General features: G+C 39.4%; 1 protein-coding gene across 1 annotated transcript in view; it reads right to left on the bottom strand.

Moving 5' to 3' along the window:
* Positions 1-2,994, bottom strand: part of LOC126826947 (uncharacterized protein C12orf56) — a 39,247-nt gene extending 36,253 nt beyond the window's left edge. The window contains exon 1 of the mRNA XM_050556104.2: positions 2,086-2,994. Coding sequence (XP_050412061.1) covers positions 2,086-2,334 — 249 coding nt within the window. The 5' untranslated portion in view covers positions 2,335-2,994. The remainder of the gene's footprint in view (positions 1-2,085) is intronic.
* Positions 2,995-19,943: the final 16,949 nt, after the last annotated feature.

Raw genomic sequence — 19,943 nt, 5'->3', positions numbered from 1 at the left:
CATTTTGTTGAGAAGCGACACCTATGACGCTTTCGTCTTGTTCAACCAGTTTCAATAATGAATCAAACCATAGCCATAATAAAGGGAAATAACTCTCGTGATATATTTCAGGTTGACACACAAAATAAAATAAAAAGATCGCGGAAAAGTGCAATAAAATAATTTAAGTCGGGGGTGGTTTTAGTTAGTCGGTCGCGTTAGGCGAAACAAAGATATTTTTAAGGTCAGCCCCATGGGTAATCCGGGAACTTGAAAGTAGTTTCAATAGCAGACTTCGTCACACAGCCGAGGCTACATGCTGAGGTTTGCCGACCGAGACCAACCCCACACATCATACTCAGCTAGCTCAATGATAAAACTCATACGGCTCAACCTGTATGTACGTGTATGAACACCTCCCGGCTCCATTCACTAGCGAACCCGCACTCAAGTCTCCACTTACACTAACCAGAGACAAGCTCAAGATGGGATCCCCCTCCTTACCAAAACAACCAATGCTCGAACACATATCAATTTTTAAAATCGGTGAAGGGTTAAAGCGAGAACCTGGATGATCAGACAATCTCATTGCTGGTGTAAACTTAGAGATCAGAAACCTCATCTCTCAACTCTACGTGTTTCGCGATAAGAGATGGTACTATATAGTTTCTTCTTGCAAACCCCAGCGCTAATCACATCGGTCTTCAAATAAGCAAAATTGACAATTTTTTTTTCAAAACAACTATTGATTATATACTGATGTCCAAAAGAAAGTATACACTGTGCATTTTGTGCTGCATCAACCAAATAAAATAAAACCAAGTATGAACAATCCAAACCATAAGACAGAATTCGAATCCTAAAAAACGTTAATAGGCAAAATAGTGTATTCAAGCAAAATAGTGTAATCAGCAAATGGACTGCTCCTCGTGTACAAAATACACGACAAACAGTGGTAACAGGTGTCCGGAAGAGTAAGCTTACCCTGCCTGGCGCCACACCCGCCATAGCTGCATCCAAACTATTAGACGAAATGTCGGTAAAATAGCGTGATTGGCCAATGAACTATCGGTATGCAAAATGCACGCGATGTCGTTTTTCCATGGTATACGGTATTTGGGTAGAATGTCAATTTGTTTCACATTTTTATTTTGCTTAGAAATGTTGAGTTTGGACGCAAGAGACAAACTCAGTAATGCTTTATCAAATGTTTTTAATCTAAACAAAACTTAGTCATACTTTTAGTGTGTATACTTTCTTTTGGACATAGTTATTTATAACATTTCTGCCACATCCAACAGTACAATTACATGTACACGTCATGTCAGCATATAATTCTACCTGACACGGGTACAAATTTCCTCTATTAAATCAAAAAGATAATAGATTTTTACCTCATAAAGGTGGGGCCTCGTGTACAATAGCCAATCAAGTCAAAGTACTAACCTGATCAGAGTTGTAGTAGGAGTAATACACCATAATTAGCCTAATAATTAAATGGATGTCCGTACCGTATCAATTTTGATAAAAACAACACTTGATTTACTTAATTGACAATATTTGCTGATAAACGAAAGTTGTTTCACTAGATTGGGCTGCGTATAGTATAAAATTAACTTATTTTTAAGATTTTACATGCATTAGTAAAGAAATTAAGTTTGCCAGGTAAAATCAAAAATAAAGGCACCCATGCAATCGTAGCTAAAAACCAGCACATTCATTCTGTCTAGCTCTTGCACGTTTTTAGGTCTTCTCGTAGCTAGTGTAAACTTACAAAAAGCATTTTAAAGGGCAGCCGCACCGGTCAATTGCCCCATGGATGTTTTTCGGCGCCCCTGCTCAGTTTAATCCGTAATCGCAGTTCCATAAATTTTTATTCTTTTTCGTCAACTTGATAGCTAACACTAACAGATCTTTCTATTGTACCTAATTCAGTAATTGTATGATCCATGAAACTGACCATATGCCACACTACACCACTCAAAAGTGTGTTATTGATTATCACTTACTAATATCTTATAGGCCTAATAAAGTGTTAACTCTAAAAGTCAAGTCGCACAGGATTCTTCAGTTCAGACATTTCTCACAATGAAAATAAATACTCACCAATTCCACCGAAACCACATCTTTCAAGTGAACAGCTTCTTGTACGGCTTTTGGGGGATTTTCTGCTAGAAAAATACTGTCGTCTCCAAGAATCACAAACTTGAAGGCTTTGTTGTCTTTCTCCGATACGACAATACAAGATTCGTAAGCTCGTATTCTTTCATACTTCTCTTCTGTTATGGCACGTTTTAAAAAACTTTCTAGTTTACTGTTCTTCTTAACTAAAAGGTCTTGATTCCCGCGAGCCATGAACGATATTCATGTACGCCATGGAATGGAAATAGAATGATTCTTTTGATTCGTTACTACTGTTACGTTCGTTCCATCTTGAATGTTGTATAACGGTATTCCCTATCGCACAGTTGAAACGCTACTATCGTTCATAGCCTGACGACCGTGTACACAACGCTTAAATAATAGACTCGATCATCTAGACAGTCATTGAATACTAATCCCGTTATGATTCCTCGTTTACCTAGCGGCTTATGACTTCGTTATATTTTTAGTTCACGAACAGTTTCGCTAGGACATGTTTTAAAGGCGTTCAACACGATTTGATCCACATCACACTCTACCCGAATACAGACAATGCACAGTTTTACATCCGCGTTAGGGTTTAAGTTTAACGCAGCATTCCACCTGTGGATATTCGCTTGAGTTGTTATTGGGTCTTGAAAAGAAATTAATTTCTTATTGTGCGCCTGGACAATGTCGACTCTTGTAATACAATAGGTGGCCGATCACTAAGGTAATGAATAAAAGGTAGCCGAACCGTTCGTAAGTTGAGTGATTAATCACTCAATGGTTAATCAAAAAGATTAAAGAAAGCCCACAAGTCTTGTTTTATTTTAATGATAATGGAATAGATTGGACGTTTATAACAAACGATTCTTTTGTTTTACACCCACGAGAAACATATCCTTATTTAATTAAGGCTTATGTCGATCACGTTCGATCGACCACCTGCTTGACAATTAAGTTAGAAATGAAATGAAATGGGGTTTATTATAACGTCCTACTGTTCTGCTCCTTAACTGGGCTAATGAACACGGGCATACGCCATACAGTGTGCTACGAGGGAAATTTTGCCCGGGCAACGGCGCTACGGCCTACTAGCGGTCTTATATCGAATTCAAACTGATATTTTACGTGCATGCCAATATGTACACGGGACCTTGTTTTTTGTCCCATCCGAATGACTAGACAGCTGGCCCTCCGTCCTGTATCACTGACAAGGAGAAACCACGCCGGAAAATCTGGATGAACTTAATTCTCGGCCAATGCAGGGATCGAACACCCGACCTCCAGGCTAGCGAGCCAGCGTCTTACCCACTTAGCCACGTGATCCCGACAAAGTTAGAACTAGTACAATTTCCCGTATTCGAAATAAACCTCAGGGGACGACGTGTAGATTGTTTAAAAGGAAATCCAGCCATTGAGACGATAGCCCCTTTTAGATAACAATCTGAACCTCTCGAGGAGACATTGTGTCACTCAGTGAGTGGAGTATTTGCCCGGTATTGCCCGGCTCGGTATAATTGCCGGAGACAATTCCGCATTATGCTACAGAATTTTTTCTCCGTCTTCGGTGCATGGTGCAAAGAAAGTGGCCTAGGACGAACAGGTGTCTGTTTTTTCGGTCGATACCAGAGACCAGACAATCGGAACGACAGACTCACTCTACTTGCAAAGCTAGTTACTATTAGTACTATTTAATTTTCGTACGCTAGTTACGTACGGAGGACAGGGCGACTCAATGAGAGAGAGAGAAATGGGGTTTAACGTCCACTCGACACAAACTAGGTCATTTCGGGACTAACATATGGTTTAATTTTATTTACACAATTCGCTTGCGCGTAGGGGTCTTTAGCAGTGGGAGGAAACCGGAGGACCCGGAGAAAACCTACGAGGTTGGACAGGCGACCCTACTCCTTGCCACGTACAACCGGGGATTCGAAACCACGCCAGTCGACTCAATGACAGACTTTATGATACAGCGCGCGCACGCTAACCATTCAAACACGAGCAGGTCAATCAGATTAGACCGTAAAAAATGTACTTCTGAAAGAATTCAGAGTAAACAAACAGAAAAACGTCAAATTGATGGTCACAAGTGCGTTGTTTACATCGAACGTAGTAATATGAACTGGTACGGGCAAAATTATATCGTTTTACCCATTACGCCTCCGCGTACTATTTTCTGTACCTATTTACGCTAAATATGGAATATTTTTTATCAAGATATACTTCAAACACCTTTATTTTTTTTTCTAATACTAAAAAAAAATGTTTCAGAATTTAATTTGTCGAAAGAAAAAAGTTAATATTTTGTAGTCATTAAGTCGCATCGATATCATCCTTATCAGTGATTGTAGCGGCCTAGCGAATATTCACTGCGGATCAGTGTGTTATAGCGATAGGTCATGTCAGGGGTCAAAAGACCGACTTATGACCCTATGATGTCAGACATTTGATTAACCAATCAGCATTGATGTTACTAGTGGATCACCCACAGTTCCGTGCAAAACACGCCTAAAGCTCGCCGTAACAGACCGTTTCATTGGCTTACCCCTGACACCATTCAGAACACGAGTTAAATAACAACTCTTCCAGATCCAAGTGTAGTAGAGACAAGTAAAACAAAATTTTGTACTATAAAAATGAAACGAAATAGGATCTGTGTTTTAACCAGATTGTTGCAAAACAGAAATCCATAAATATTTCAGCTCATATCACAGTTATTTCTACTGTGATTCGTTATATGAAACCAACATCCCTACTTTCGAGAGGGGGTGCTGGGCTACCCGTAGGTTCCGGGTTAACAGACAAGCGCAGACTATACACCAGCTGATTAACGTCCTTACTAAATCTCTGCAGTCCGGGGAATATCCTTCCCTCATCTGTTCATTCCAGCCTGGGTGTGCTACTTCTCACATCTCTACATTTCCAGTCTGAGTGCCCTCCTTCCTCTAGGATCTACCTTCCATATGTAATAGTTATATACCTTGTTTTCAAGGTGTATGGGTTGATACACCGTCTCCTTTTTGAGATCTAAACTCAAAAAAGAGACGGTGTATCAACCCATACACCGAGAAAACAAGGTATATAACTGACTTATACTAAATACTTTTTCGAGAAATAGAGATTTTTTCTATTTTTCCCAATTTCAAAAGCATTTTTCATTTCACAAATTTATCAAAGTTTCCCATTTAGAGCCCCCCAATTATCTCATCGCAAACGCTTATTTCTACTCAGGTAAATGATGTCAGTACACCGCACGTGCATTTCACGGTTTAAATCAGTTCAGGGAAAATGTCATAACAGGGATATTGATTGGTTGAGAAAAGCAAACGTCATCCAATCATTTTGTACAATACATGTAGCCATTTCTTGTTGTTTTGCCAACATCCTGGCAAAAATAAATGCGGGAATTCGTCGAAGAATCCTACTTTATAATGTCACAGATATATATTTCTAAGACCGAGAATATCAGTTCTGCAAGAGATTTCAATGATCACGAAGATTTAGAAGCCCGATCCTTCACAGAACAAGAAATTAAAACCATGCAGATGAGTCGAATTCTGCCAAACACGAGGAAAAATACCAATTGCATAGGAATATGGTGACACTTCGAGATCAGTACAAAAGATTGGATTTTAACTTTTTTGATAAGCAAGGTATATTTGCTAATTTCCGCACAGATCAATTCATTAACTTCGCGAGGTATTGACATCCACTGACAGACAAAAACAAGAACAGCCATTAAATGAAGACGAGTTGGAATTGTAGAGTTCTCAAGTTTGTAGTGTAGTAAATACCAATGGATTAATTTATACTAGAAATATATTAGAATAACGTGCTGCGGATTGGCATAAACCGCGACAAAATGTGAAAGTTTTAAGTGTTGAAAATGCCAAGAGATTAATTTATAATAGTAAAATATTTGGATTATGTGCTGCGGATGAGCAGAAGCCGCGACAAAATGTGAAAGTGCTACAAAATGTGAAAGTGCGACTAGATATCAAAATGTCAAGAAATGTGAGACAAAATGTAAGAATCTGACTGAGAGTGACGCACATTCGAAAAGTGCTGAGACAGTTGAAAATGATGACCCTTTTACCATAACATGTTCAAAACGGGTTGTAGATGTTCAAATAAATATGTAAATCATGATTTTGTTATTTTTGTCCCTTTTCAGCTGATACACGGCCACTTTTCAACTGATACACGGCCACTTTTCAAAAGTGAAGTGGCCGTGTATCGGTGTATACTGTTGTGTTTTGTGATACGGTTTAGATACTAACATACCCGATTTATATCCTATTCAGCCACAGTAACACTTTTCTACTGTAGAGTTGGTTTGGCTCGCCCAAACTCAACTGTATCCAGAGAACGCCTAAACTCATGAACCTGTACCGGTCACCCAAATGCAGACTCGATGTGAAATGCACGTGCAGGAGGGGTATATAAGAAACTGGCGTTGGATCAGAGGTCGCAGACGACACTACGGAGCAGACATTAGTTCAGCGTAATATACAGTCAGCTACGAAGAGATCAAATGTAAGCATAATCTAACTTTCTATACCTTGGCAAATCACTTCATTGGCGCTGCGAGCTTAAAATTTGTAGCGGGGAAGGAAAGTTGTTGTTGCTGGTGTTAACTTTTGGGTAGTCAGTTAGTTGAGAAGAATAATAGAGTGCTTTATAGGGGGCAGCACGAACTCGCCCAGTACGGACTATTGGGATCTGTTGATAGAAAAGAAATTAAGGGGGGATAACTCTCGTGGAATATGGCTTCCGGAGATTCCAAAATGGAGGGAGATTCGTTCTCTGATATGTTGAAGGGGATTATAGAAGTTTTCGCAAGTCGTCATAAGGAAAGGCAACAGGTTAGGGAAAAGTCGACTAACGGAAAAAGTGCATATGACTTAGACCAAGAGGGGGGATGGCTAGACGCATCTTTAGAAAAAGAAGTAGAGAATCCTATCAAGGCTAATCCTACTGACAGGTGTTCCACTCCCGCACTAAAAATCAAGCGTAGATTACCGGGAACTCCGGTGTTCAGGGAGCCTTTCTGTATTCCAGAAATCCCTGGGGTGGGGGACAGTGGTTTAAAAGGGAATGTGGTGGATTATGGTAAAATTCCAAGAAATCTTGTGTTTAGTGGGGAGGAGGATAACAAGGGGTTATGGGATGTTTTTGAAGAAAAGTTTTATAGATATGCTAAAGGTCAGGCATGGATTAATAATGACGAATTGTGTAGAGATTGTTTATGTTATTGTTTAACTGGGAGGCTAGTGAGTACTTCTGTTACTTGAATAGAAGTTGTAGATATTTAACCTTTTGAAGGTCTTATGATAAAATTAGGTCATCGATTTGGCTTTGTGGAATTTCCGGAACAAATGGAAAATCTTTTTCTGCAAGCTAAGCAGGATCCTAGGGAGAGTCTGGATGATTGGGCAGTCCGGGTCCAGATGTTGGCTGATAAAGCTTTCCCGGCCTTGCCCAGGCAATTTGTCGATAAACAGGCTATATCAAGGTTATTATCAGGAAGTGGGGATATAGAGGGAAGCAGGTATGTCGCCAATCTACGGTTGATGAAACTGTGAATAGGTTAAAGTGGTACCGACATGTTTCTGATTCTATCCCGTTAAATTGTGAAGGTAGGATGACTTTCAATCGATCACGATATCCAAATAGACGCTATGATAGTCCGAGTATAGGCCCACCTCCGAACCAGCCATATTGTCGACAGACTAGTCCGTCACCAGTCAGGGTGGATTCTGCAACAAAGTCCCCGAAGTCCGAGGATAAAGAGTGGTTAAAAGAGGTTAATTCTATGAAGGAGGACATTAAGAAATTAACTAGCGTGGTAGAAGGATTATGTAGAATACAACGTAGTAGATCTCCCAGGGGGTTGAATTCAGGGGAATGTTTCAAATGTAGTTCCCCTTTACATTTTGCTAATGAATGTCCTTTGAATAAATCCGCTGCTAAGGTTACCTTTTCGGAGGACCAGCAAGCGTTAAACTGAAAAAAGGGCGACTCTACGGGTCGGAACTCGTCCTCAAAGATTGAAAAGGACCTGGGAATATCTGGACCAGACTTGCCGGGTCATTCTCCGTATTCTTTACGGGTACCGGTGGAAATTGAAACAGTAAATGCTAAGGGAATAATTGATACGGGGGCTGAGATTAATATTTTATCTAAGGCATTTTATGATAAGTTGCCTGAAAAACCTCTGAAGATTAAAGAGGCATGTTTAAATACGGCGGGTAAGGCTAAATTAGAGGGCTTTATTATAGGCCCTGTTCACATTAGGATTGGGAAGGTTAGTTTGGAAGATTTTGTTTATGTAGCGGATATTTCTGATGAGGTGATAATAGGTTTAAATGTTTTAATGGCTAAGAATATGATTTTGGATCTAGGGAATCATTGTCTAATTGCTGAGGGTGAAATGATAAAGTTACAGAGTAATAATTCTTATGTAGCTAGAGTAACTGTACCCAGTAGAACTATCGTCCCCCCTAAAACGGTTCTTAGGTTAAGATGTCAAGTTGATCCAGGGGGGGTAGGTCCATACATGGTAGAGCTGATGGAAAGGAATGATGTGTTAATAAGTAGAACATTAAATGCTTCAGGGAGTCAACCGAATGTGTGTGTAATTAATTGCTCAAATGAGTCTGTGGTTTTGAAATCTAAGGAAGTTATTGGTAAAGCGGTAGAAGTAGAGAATGTCTCCATCCTCCAAGGGGAAGGTAGTAAGGATGAAGTATTGGAAAAAGAACAAGATACAAGAGCCCTTCCGGAGCATTTGGTCGCATTATTCAAAAAATCGAAAAGTAACTTATCAGGGGAACAGGCTCAGTCTTTAGCTAACGTCTTAATTGAGTTTCAGGATGTTTTTGCTAAAACGGAATATGATTTGGGTAGTTTTGATGTCTTGGAACATTCTATAGATACGGGCAGCGCTAAACCGATTAAGCAACGGATTCGTCGGACGCCAATTAGTTTTGCCAACGAGGAAGAATCGTTAATAAAAAAAATGTTAGAGGCTAAAATAATTCATCCATCCTCGTCCACCGGTCTTGATAAGGAAACCAGATGGTTCTGTTAGGTGGTGTATTGATTATAGAGCACTTAATGCTGTAACTGGCAAGGATAGTTTCCCTTTACCTTTAATCGAGGAATGTATTGATACAGTGGGGGGTAGTAAATTTTTCTCTAAAATGGACATGACAAATGCTTATTATCAAATCCCTTTAAAGCAGGAAGATCAGAAAAAGACCGCTTTCATAACTAAGTATGGTTTATTTGAATTCCGTAGACTCCCATTCGGATTAACGAACAGCCCGTCCACATTTTCCAGGGCTATTAATTTAGTAATGCATGGATTAACTTGGAATATAGCATTGGCTTTCTTAGATGATATATTAATTATGGAAATGGATTTTGATGATCATCTGGCTAATGTTAGACAAGTTCTTACGCGATTACAAACCTATGGATTGAAATTGAAACCCAAGAAGTGTGTTCTATTTCAAGAGGAAGTAGAATTCTTAGGGAGGATAGTAAATGGGGAGGGGTTAAATCTTGGCCCACTCCAAAAAATACTAAAGAAGTTGAGAAATTCTTAGGTTTTGCAAATTATCATAGAGAATTCATAAAAGATTTGGCACAAATGGCTTTTCCGTTGTATGCTATTACCGGAAAGCAACCTTTTTCATGGGATGTAGAAAAACAGAATGCGTTTGAAAATATTAAACAGGCTTTGATAACTCCTCCGGTTTTATCTCTTCCAAACGCCCAAGATCTGTATTTTGGATACAGATGCGTCTAATATGGCTATAGGGTCTGTGTTAAGTCAAATGCAAAATGGACAAGAAAAAGTAATCTCGTATAGTAGTGTTTCCTTAACTCCGGAACAAAGACGTTATTGCACGACCCGGAAAGAACTTCTGGCAGTGGTTAGGTTCACCCGACAATATAAGATTTAAACAACCGAATGGTCAACTAGCGAGATGGTTAGAAGAATTGTCGCAATATGATATGACAGTCAAACATCGACCCGGAGCGAAACACGTAAATGCTGATTTCTTAACGCGCTCGCCCGAGTTTGGCCCTTGTCCCGATTTCAAGACACAAATTCTACCGGAAGCTTTGCCTTGGGGGGGGGGGGTAAATATTGTTGTAAGGGCTATAAAGACTGGGCGGACTTTATAGAAGAAGTAGAGGAATCGGTACCTTTTTATCTAGGATTCCTGAGGACCCGGTGGTAAATAGAATATTGTCACAAGAGTTATTCTCGGATTGGGAGGATAATTCGAGTCAAGTAGGCTCTTATAACATTAAGGGGTTGTTGGTATCAGGTTTCTCGATTTATAAAGGAGCATCTGAGGATAAAAAGGAAAAGATTTTTAGACAAATAACTTTAGGTAACTTGAAGTCTGATCAGGAAATGGTAGAAAATCAGAGTAAAGATGCAGATCTTAGATTCATCCTGGCCTGGCTTAAGGATGGGAGTTCCCCATTAGAAGCAGAGCTAATCCTTAGTAGCCCTGCTGCTAAATATTATTGGATTCATAAGGAACTGTTTTACTTAAATGACAAAGGAATTCTGTTTAGGAAAGATCCTGTGGATGGGTCATCTCAATTAGTGGTGCCTAAAAATTGTATACAGGAAATTATTGCTTTGTGTCATGATCTCCCTTCATCTGGACACCAAGGTTTAAAGAGAACCCAACAGAAAATTGGAATGAATTATTTCTGGTATTGTATGTCCAAAGAGGTGGCAGCTTATTTACAAAAATGTAGGGTTTGTAGTACTTGTAAGAAGGCTACTTTTCATGCTCGTTCAGGTTTAGTGTCTTATCAGTCTGGTTTTCCCATGGAAAGGGTACATCTGGATTTCCTTGGACGCTTGCCGAAGTCAAACCGGGGGAATGAACATATTCTAATGATGGTAGATCAATTTACAAAATGGGGTAGAGTGTGTTCCATTATCCTCACACAACAGCAGAGGTAACGGCACAAGCTGCCATAGATCAGTTTTCTCGTTTTGGGTACCCCTTCCAAATTTTCACGGATCAAGGTAGGAACTTTCAGAGTGAATTGTTTAATGAATTGTGTCAGATGCAAATCCATAAAGCACGAACTACTCCGTATCGTCCTTCTTCGAATGGGCAAGCGGAAAGATATAACCGAACACTAATGGACGCTGTTAGGTGTTTCGTAGATGAGAAACGGGATAATTGGGATCAGCATTTAGCTCAATTAGCGGGCGCTTTACGGTCGTCGGTAAACAGACAGACCGGATTCACCCCAAATCGGTTAATGCTAGGCCGGGAGATTAATATTCCAGTAAATCTTATGTTTGGAAGTCCAGAGAATGGGGAGGTACGGACGACAAATCAATATTTGATTGATTTGGAGGAATCTGCAGCATTGGCACATGAAATTGCTAGAGAGAATTTAGGGTTGGCACAGAAGCGCATGAAAAGGGATTATGATATAAAATTGAGAGAACGGCTTTATGAAGTTGGGGCTTTTGTATATATACTATTCAAAAAAAGTAGGGGATATTTGATTTTGGGGGCATAATACTAAAATATGCAAATGACTACGAAAAAAGTCACTATAGAACCTAATAGAAGAAACATTTCCAGTTACATGTGACGCCCAAACGCACCAATAGCTACCGCATGGAATGCAGGTGATGCTTGGGATCATCATGGGGGTCCAACCCAAGATTTGCACGACTCTGACTTTGAATGTTACAGTCATTGTGGCATTGAATTCCAGGGTGGAAACATCAGTTTAATTGTTTTAGTGACCAGAAAACAAATTTTGATATGCGTCGGCTTACCCAAAATGAAAGGTTACGTGCCCTTGGCATGCTACAGATCGGCACAACACAGGCGGTTGTGGCGCGGACGATGAATGTTTCTCAGTCTGTCATAAGCAGGCTATGGTCCAGATACCGTGATACACAATCTGTACAGGACAGACCACGCTCAGGTCGACCAAGGGCGACAACTCAAGCCCAGGATCGATTTATCCGTACCTTGGCCTTGAGAAATCGTGTCATCACAGCAAATCAGATCAGCGCTCGTCTTCAAATAGACACTGGTGTGAGAGTGAGTGGCCTGACGATTCGGAATCGACTGCATAGGGGTCACCTTCGCGCCCGACGTCCTCGCGTGATCCCTTGTTTGAGAGATCATCACATTCAGGCAAGACGTCGTTGGTGTAGGGATCGTCAACACTGGGATAATCGACGCTGGAGCAATGTGATGTTTTCAGATGAGTCAAGGTTCACTGTTGATTTTTTGGACAGACGTAGGAGGGTGTGGCGTCGTCGAAACGAGCGCTTCCAAGACGTTAACGTCATCAGACATGATCGATTTGGGGGTGGTTCTGTTATGGTGTGGGGAGGCATCACTGTTGCTGGAAGAACGGCTTTACATGTTGTTGCAGGGCGTGTTACAGGCCAGTACTACCGGGACAACATCTTGGCAGTCCATGTTGTGCCGTTCGCACGACGTCATGGCCGCCGTTTCATCTTCCAGGATGACAACGCAAGATGTCACAGGGCCAGGATCGTTACAGGTTACCTCCAACAACAGAACATCACCACATTACCTTGGCCAGCACTGAGTCCCGACCTCTCCCCCATCGAGCATGTCTGGGACATGCTTGGACAGAGGTTACGTCAACGTCAACAACGTCCTGCCAATGTCCAAGAACTTGCTGCTGCGTTGCAACAGGAATGGGACAATCTGGACCAAAATGACCTTAGACGTCTCATTAGGAGTATGCCACGTCGGATCAATGCTTGTTTGGCAAACAGAGGAGGATTTACCCGTTACTGACTTGGTTGTGATGCTGTGGTAACTTTGCTGTTTGACCCCGGGTATCATTTTACCCTTATAATGGTCAGTCTGTGCCTTACTTAGTCTAACGATCATTTGGAATAAATCGATGAATGTGAACTTCATTTCATTTTGTCATTTGTTTCTTCGTCAGTTTCATTAGGTGACTTTAATAACACTTAAAAATCAAATATCCCCTACTTTTTTTGAATAGTATATTTTGGATACGTCTACTCCCAAAGGAAAAGCTCGGAAATTGATGAAGTATTGGAGTGGCCCTGGGGTAGTGATGGAGAAATTAGCTGCGGGATTGTATAGGGTGAAAACTAGGAGTTCCGTGTCGGTTATGCATCATGACAGAATAAAGAGTTGCCCGGATACGAATGCTCCTCCTTGGGCAATTCAGGCACGGAGACGAGCTCTCGAGGGGGATAGGGATAAAACGGATAGTGACCCCCAAGGTAGAAGGATTTACTGTGTATGTAGGAAACCCTGGGGGAATAAATTTGGTTTGCAATGTGACTTTTGTTTAGAATGGTTTCATGGTCATTGTGTAAACATTACACCTCAGGAGGCCGAGAACATTGACATCTATAAATGTCCAAATTGCGATAGGATTTGACGGTAAATTGATAATCCTTCTTAAAGGGCAGGTATTTCTAGCCCAGGTAAGGATTAAATTTTGGGTTGTCTTTGTGGGTTCTTTTTCCAGATGGATGGATGGTTTAAAATTACAAAACAAAAAGGGAAGAGGAGGATGGAGAGAGTAGAGGACTGGGAGGAGGATCTCCTGGTGGTAACCCCGGAGAACGGAGAGGTAGAAGCCTTTTTTGCAGCGACCTGTAAAGGTCCAGTCCGGACCTTTTATTGGCCGTGTTAAAAGAAACCAAAGAAGAAGCGACTTGTTCGTTGGCGGTGGGAGAGACGGTGGTTGCAGGAGGGGTTGGCGAGGAAGAAGAGACGGGTTGGCAAGGAAGAAGAGACAGCGGTTGGCGAGGAGGAAGAGACAGCGGGTGGGACAGGAAGAGACAGCGGGTGAGACAGGGTGGGACAGGAAGAGACAATCCCAATTAATCCGATGTTACGGCCGGATTTTGACTGGGGAGGAGAATCTGGGTGGGGGAATACGTCGATGGAGGGGAACTGTGAGCGGGGGGTTGAGTTGGTGGACGTGGGGGGTAAGGAATTAGGAAAGTCAAGGAATCGGAGAAATAGGCTTGGGCGAGCTCAGCTCTGCCCCGTTAATGGGTGTCATTTCTCTGCCCCGTTAATGGGTGTCATTTTTTTTTTATCAAAATCAATAAAGAGACACGTCATTCCCAATCATTTACCTCGAGTATTTGAATTTGGACCCTCCACGGACGAGAGATTATATAGGGAAGTGGTAAAGATTTTGGCTGCCAAAATCTCCCAAGCCGGTGGCTCCCTGACCAATTTGTGGAGCTTGGTGGTTAGGTCGGGGGTGATGACACCTTTGAATTATCTGTCACCTGGGGCTATTGCCGAGATGGAGCGGGTGTGTCGCCTATTCAAGTGGCCCATTCCCTTCGAATTCAAGCTGTCGCCCATCAATAGCTTTGCTTGTCTGTTTCATTGGCGGATCTTGGTGGTGGCAATAAATATGCTGTCACCGGAAGACCGTCAATGGTTCAAGTTCTTATAGGAAGGAAGTGTTTTTTTTTAGGGGCAGGTGAAACATCTCACCCAGTATGAGTCTTGTATTAATCTTGTGTTTCTGTTATTCTTTACAGCTGATCCCGATGGGATAGTTATGTTTTGTGCTATAGGTTAAGATTGTTTTGGGCAGACCTTGTTGGGTTTAGCCCTAGTCATTTTGGGGGTCTCTTTTAAAACTGGGAGGTGTGTTGTGTTTTGTGATACGGTTTAGATACTAACATACCTGATTTATATCCTATTCAGCCACAGTAACACTTTTCTACTGTAGAGTTGGTTTGGCTCGCCCAAACTCAACTGTATCCAGAGAACGCCTAAACTCATGAACCTGTACGGGTCGCCCAAATGCAGACTCGATGTGAGATGCACGTGTAGGAGGGGTATATAAGAAACTGGCGTTGGATCAGAGGTCGCAGACGACACTACGGAGCAGACATTAGTTCAGCGTAATATACAGTCAGCTACGAAGAGATCAAATGTAAGCATAATCTAACTTTCTATACCTTGGCAAATCACTTCAATACCCTCCCCATTTTCATCAAAGAGTCGAGAAAAAGTATGGGTATAAGTAGATTAAGAAGTTGCAATAAAAAACTCTCCATATAAACGGGTCTACGAAAGAAAATTCCAAGAGAATTAGAATCTATAAACTATGCAAACTTAATGAAATTGGCGACGAATTCCACTATTTATTTATTTATTTATTTATTTGTGCGGGTCCGGTTATATTAAAGAACAGGAAATTGTATATATCGCCTATTTTCTACTTAGCGAATTGTTTAATTGTACTCACCCTTGTGTACTGAACAGTTTACACGGATTAATTAAGGGAGTAACACAAAGGTTCCCCCCCGACCGAATTGTTTAATTGTACTCACTCTTGTGTATTGAACAGTTTACCTGGATTAATAAGGTAATAACACAAATGCCCCCCGCCCCCGACCGAATTGTTTAATTGTAGACACTCTTGTGTATTCAACAGTTTACCTGGATTAATAAGGTTATAACACCAAGGTGGTATACCCTCTTTACACATGTGTATATATGTGTTATAATTATGTTAATGTAAATATGTTATTGTTTCTACACTGTATTTATGTATGGTTTGTGAAATAAAGAATATCTATCTATCTATCTATCTATCTAATTCGATGTTGGCTTGTTGTTATTAACCATGATATTCATTTAACATAGTGAAGGTTGACTTATTATCCCGTGCCGAACGAAGTTAGGGAGGGATATTGAAATGGGGTCCGCCCATCTCTCCGATACACTCGAAAACTTGTAATTGTCTTCAGTTGATATTTTTCGTTGTCAAAACTCAAACGATCGAAATGATGTCAAGTTGAACCACCTCCGCACCAGCTTCACCGGTTTCGTCCAACATGTGACGAAAGCTGTGTTGCCTTGAACTAAGCCAAAAATACAAGTAAATACCTCAAATTTTCAAGAGAGAACTTTTTTATTCGTCGGGATATTAAATTGTGCAATTGATTTTATTTAACGGGGGTGATTTCAAACGCACAGGTGAGTTTATAATAACTGGTACATCTCTTTAGTAGTTTACCTACTCCAAGCCAGGAAGTTACTAAGCAAATTATATCTGGAATTTAATTATATCTGGAATGGCAAGACAGAATCTCGAGAAAATTAATAGTACAGGAGTATGAAAACGGTGAATTAAGAATACTAAATGTGAACTGTTTTATAAAAAGTCTTAAATTGTCATGGATAAAAAAAAATCCTTACAGAAAACTCAAACTGGTCAAAACTTATAAAATATATCATGGCTACCCGCCTAGAGAAAATGACATCGTGCGGTGGTGAACTTGTAAAAAAACTAATAAATGAAACTACTGATCAATTTTGGAAAGACGTTTTCAAAGCTCTCTATGACTTTATCCATGCTAGCCAGAAAACACTGAACTTTAAAGAAATAATTAATGAACGCGTGTGGCATAATAACCAAATTACAATTTCCAGAAATCCTATCTACTACAAAGAGAGGTATGAAAAAGGAATAAGATTTATCTAAGACTTCTTAGATGTGGGAGGGAATCTAATTAATTTAGCCCAATTCAATAAAAAAAATTAATTTCAATCCTCATTTTACAAAATTTTTAGGAATTAAAAATTCTATTAAAACATTTCTAGAAAACCATCAAAATATTGGTTACTGCGTCTACTACCATGGCAGCCCAAAACACATCCAAACTATCATGGGTAAAAAAGTTATTTCAAAAGATTTTTATCAATTGTTTGTTGCCCAGCTTCATAAAAAAATAAAAAGCGAAATAAAATAGGAAATAAATATAGGCGATTTGTGACAAAATATCAATTGTTTAGATTCTAAAATAACTAAAGACACCAAACTTATCTGGTTACAATATAGGATTATCCATAGGATTCTGAGTACTAATCAATATCTAAACAAAAATAGGTATACAAGAAAATGATAAATTTACATTTTGTAAAAATTATGTAGAAACCATCACTCACATATTTGTCAATTGTGAAAAAATTGCAAAGTTATGGAAAAATGTTCTTAATTGGTTTAATTCGATGATGAAGGCCGACCCAACCTTATCTCCAGTGGATATAATATTCGGGAAATTTAAACCATGTAATAATCAAATTAACATACTCTTGTTAATCATAAAAAACTACATTTATAAAAATAAACTATTAAAACAGACAATATCTCTAGACGGTATCACAAGAGATATAAGATACTACATAAAAATTGAAAAATACAAATACAAAATAAATATGAATTATGAGACATATATAGACAAATGGGGTGATTATGAAGCTTTGTTTGTTGAATGATCGCTATAGATGACCCAGACCAGTTATTTTGTCGGGGGATCAAGGGTGAAGATGATCATTTATAAGTATCGATTTCTTTATTTATTATTTTATTGATTTAATGTTACTCCATCTAAGTAATACACGGCTATGTTATGGCTATGACATGTACATTATTCAGTTTAAAATATATATGTACTCGAAAAAATTGCATATGTCACAGTCCCACTTATCCTAAGTTTATGATAACCAAAGTTAAGTAGTTTGTTCATAATCGAAGAAATACGTTTAAAATTTACGATGGTTCAGAGATTAATCACATTCGTAATAGATGTAAGTACATACTGCGTAAATTTGCATGTGTATAATTATCATTGGTTATCTTCTTGTGAAGGATTTCATATAATGGTCTAAACTCTGATGTATGTATATTATATTTGGTGTTCTATACAGTATGTCAACATAATAGAATATAATCATCTAAATTGTATTTAAATAAAATATATACATTGTATTGAAGTTATCAGTTAATTGCCGAACTATGAATAGTATCGAGATCAGTGATACAGATGGTAGTATTTGTGACGTCATATATTCCTTTACGTAAAGATCGTGAATAACGTAATGAAATGAAATGGTGTTTAACGTCCTACTCTCCTGTGCCAACTGGGCTAATGACAACTGGTATAACCAATGTGCTATGAAATTATTTTTTCCGGCCAATGTTCCCGCATGCTCTTCATTACTTGATGTATGACAACGGGTACATCGTGGCCCCGTTACAACTTATCAACATATTTTACACCGTGACCCTCTTACAAGGAACACAAATTATACACCGTGACCCGGTTACAAGGAACACAAATTATACACCGTGGCCGCTTACATATAGAACATATATCTATACACCGTGGCCGCTTACAAGGAACACATATTATACACCGTGACCCCCCCCCCCCCAACATGCAACAAATACGTATTATCAACTGCAATAGTAAACAGTATGCATGAAGTAAATATTCACATTTATTAACAGTTAATTGCCGAACTATGAATATACATTGTAGTGTAGTTATCAGTTAATTGCCGAACTATGAATAGTATCGAGATCAGTGATACAGCTGATGGTAGTATTTGTGACGTCATATATTCCATTACGTAGAGATCTAGCTACGAGAACGTAGCTAAAAACGTTGAGATATACTGATGTGTTTATTTTTTAGCTACGATTGGCAGCCTTCAGTTTGGCGTGGCAAACTCATTTAGTACACGCCCTTTTTACCATATCCTGAGGTCTGCAATTTTTTATGAGGTTCAAAATTGCCTTTTTGATTGGCTGTTATAAAAGCCTAATTTAGCCCCGCCTTCAAAATGACATATTATACGGTCTATATGGTGATTAAAAAGATGGCGGTCTTAGTAACGGCTTAACGCCTCGATTTTAAATACGACGATTTGTACCCGTTTCAGGTAGGATTATATGTTTAATTGTAGTTGGATGTTGTAGAAATATTATAAGTAACAATAATCAATCGTTGTTTTGATTAAAACTATTGTCAATTTTGTTTAAAAATGCCGGGTGTGAATCGCTCCCGGAGCTGCAACGTTATAGGTCATGGTCTCAGTTCTTAACTCGAAACACGGAGGGTTGAGAGATTAAGGTTTGTTATCTAGTAGAGATCGTGTAACCCCTCCTAACCTAATGAAATGAAATCATGTTTAACGTCCTACTCTCCTGCACCAACTGGGCTAATATCAAATGGTATAACCGATGTGCTATGGAATTATATTTTCCGGTCTATGTTCCCGCATGCTATTTATTACTTTGATGTATGACAACGAGTACATCGTGCCCCGTTACAACTTATCAACATATTTTACACCGTGACCCTCTTACAAGGCGCACAGATTATACACCGTCGCCCCTTTACAAGGAGCAAAGACCACAGTTTATACACCGTGACCCCCTAAAATCAGCACATATCTACGTATTATAAACTGTAAATAGTAAACTGTATGCATGACGTAAATATTCGCATTTGTGTAACGTGTAAAATATTATATTTAAACTAAAGAACCTTTGATAAATTAATTTCCTGTTGTATTATTCAGCTGAGAAGTGTTAACAGTTGTTACATCCCACTTCTACTCATTGCCACTGGTAACCTTTGATAAAACTGTCCTGTTTAATCGCAATACATGCTTAAAAGTATCCGTGTATCAGTAATGTACAGAAAGAGTACTGTTCATTTCTGATACACGGATACTTTTAAACCGTTTTAGATACCTATCAAGCAATCAGTAGCGGACGTTTAGTCCGATCCAGATCGTAAATGAAGACGATGGCTCTAACCAATGTACATGAAACAACTAGTCAAAATCATAGTAACAAAACAAAATGGGGGGAACTACATGGCAGTTCAAAAACATATATAATGACATTAAATTAACATAACAACATATTACAAAAATCAATTATTATACATATCAATTGGCATCTATTTT

Source organism: Patella vulgata, chromosome 7 (genome assembly GCF_932274485.2).
Source record: "Patella vulgata chromosome 7, xgPatVulg1.2, whole genome shotgun sequence".
Classification (NCBI taxonomy): domain Eukaryota; kingdom Metazoa; phylum Mollusca; class Gastropoda; family Patellidae; genus Patella; species Patella vulgata.
Note: the sequence above shows the minus strand (reverse complement) of the source record. Positions and strands in the feature narration are given on the sequence as shown.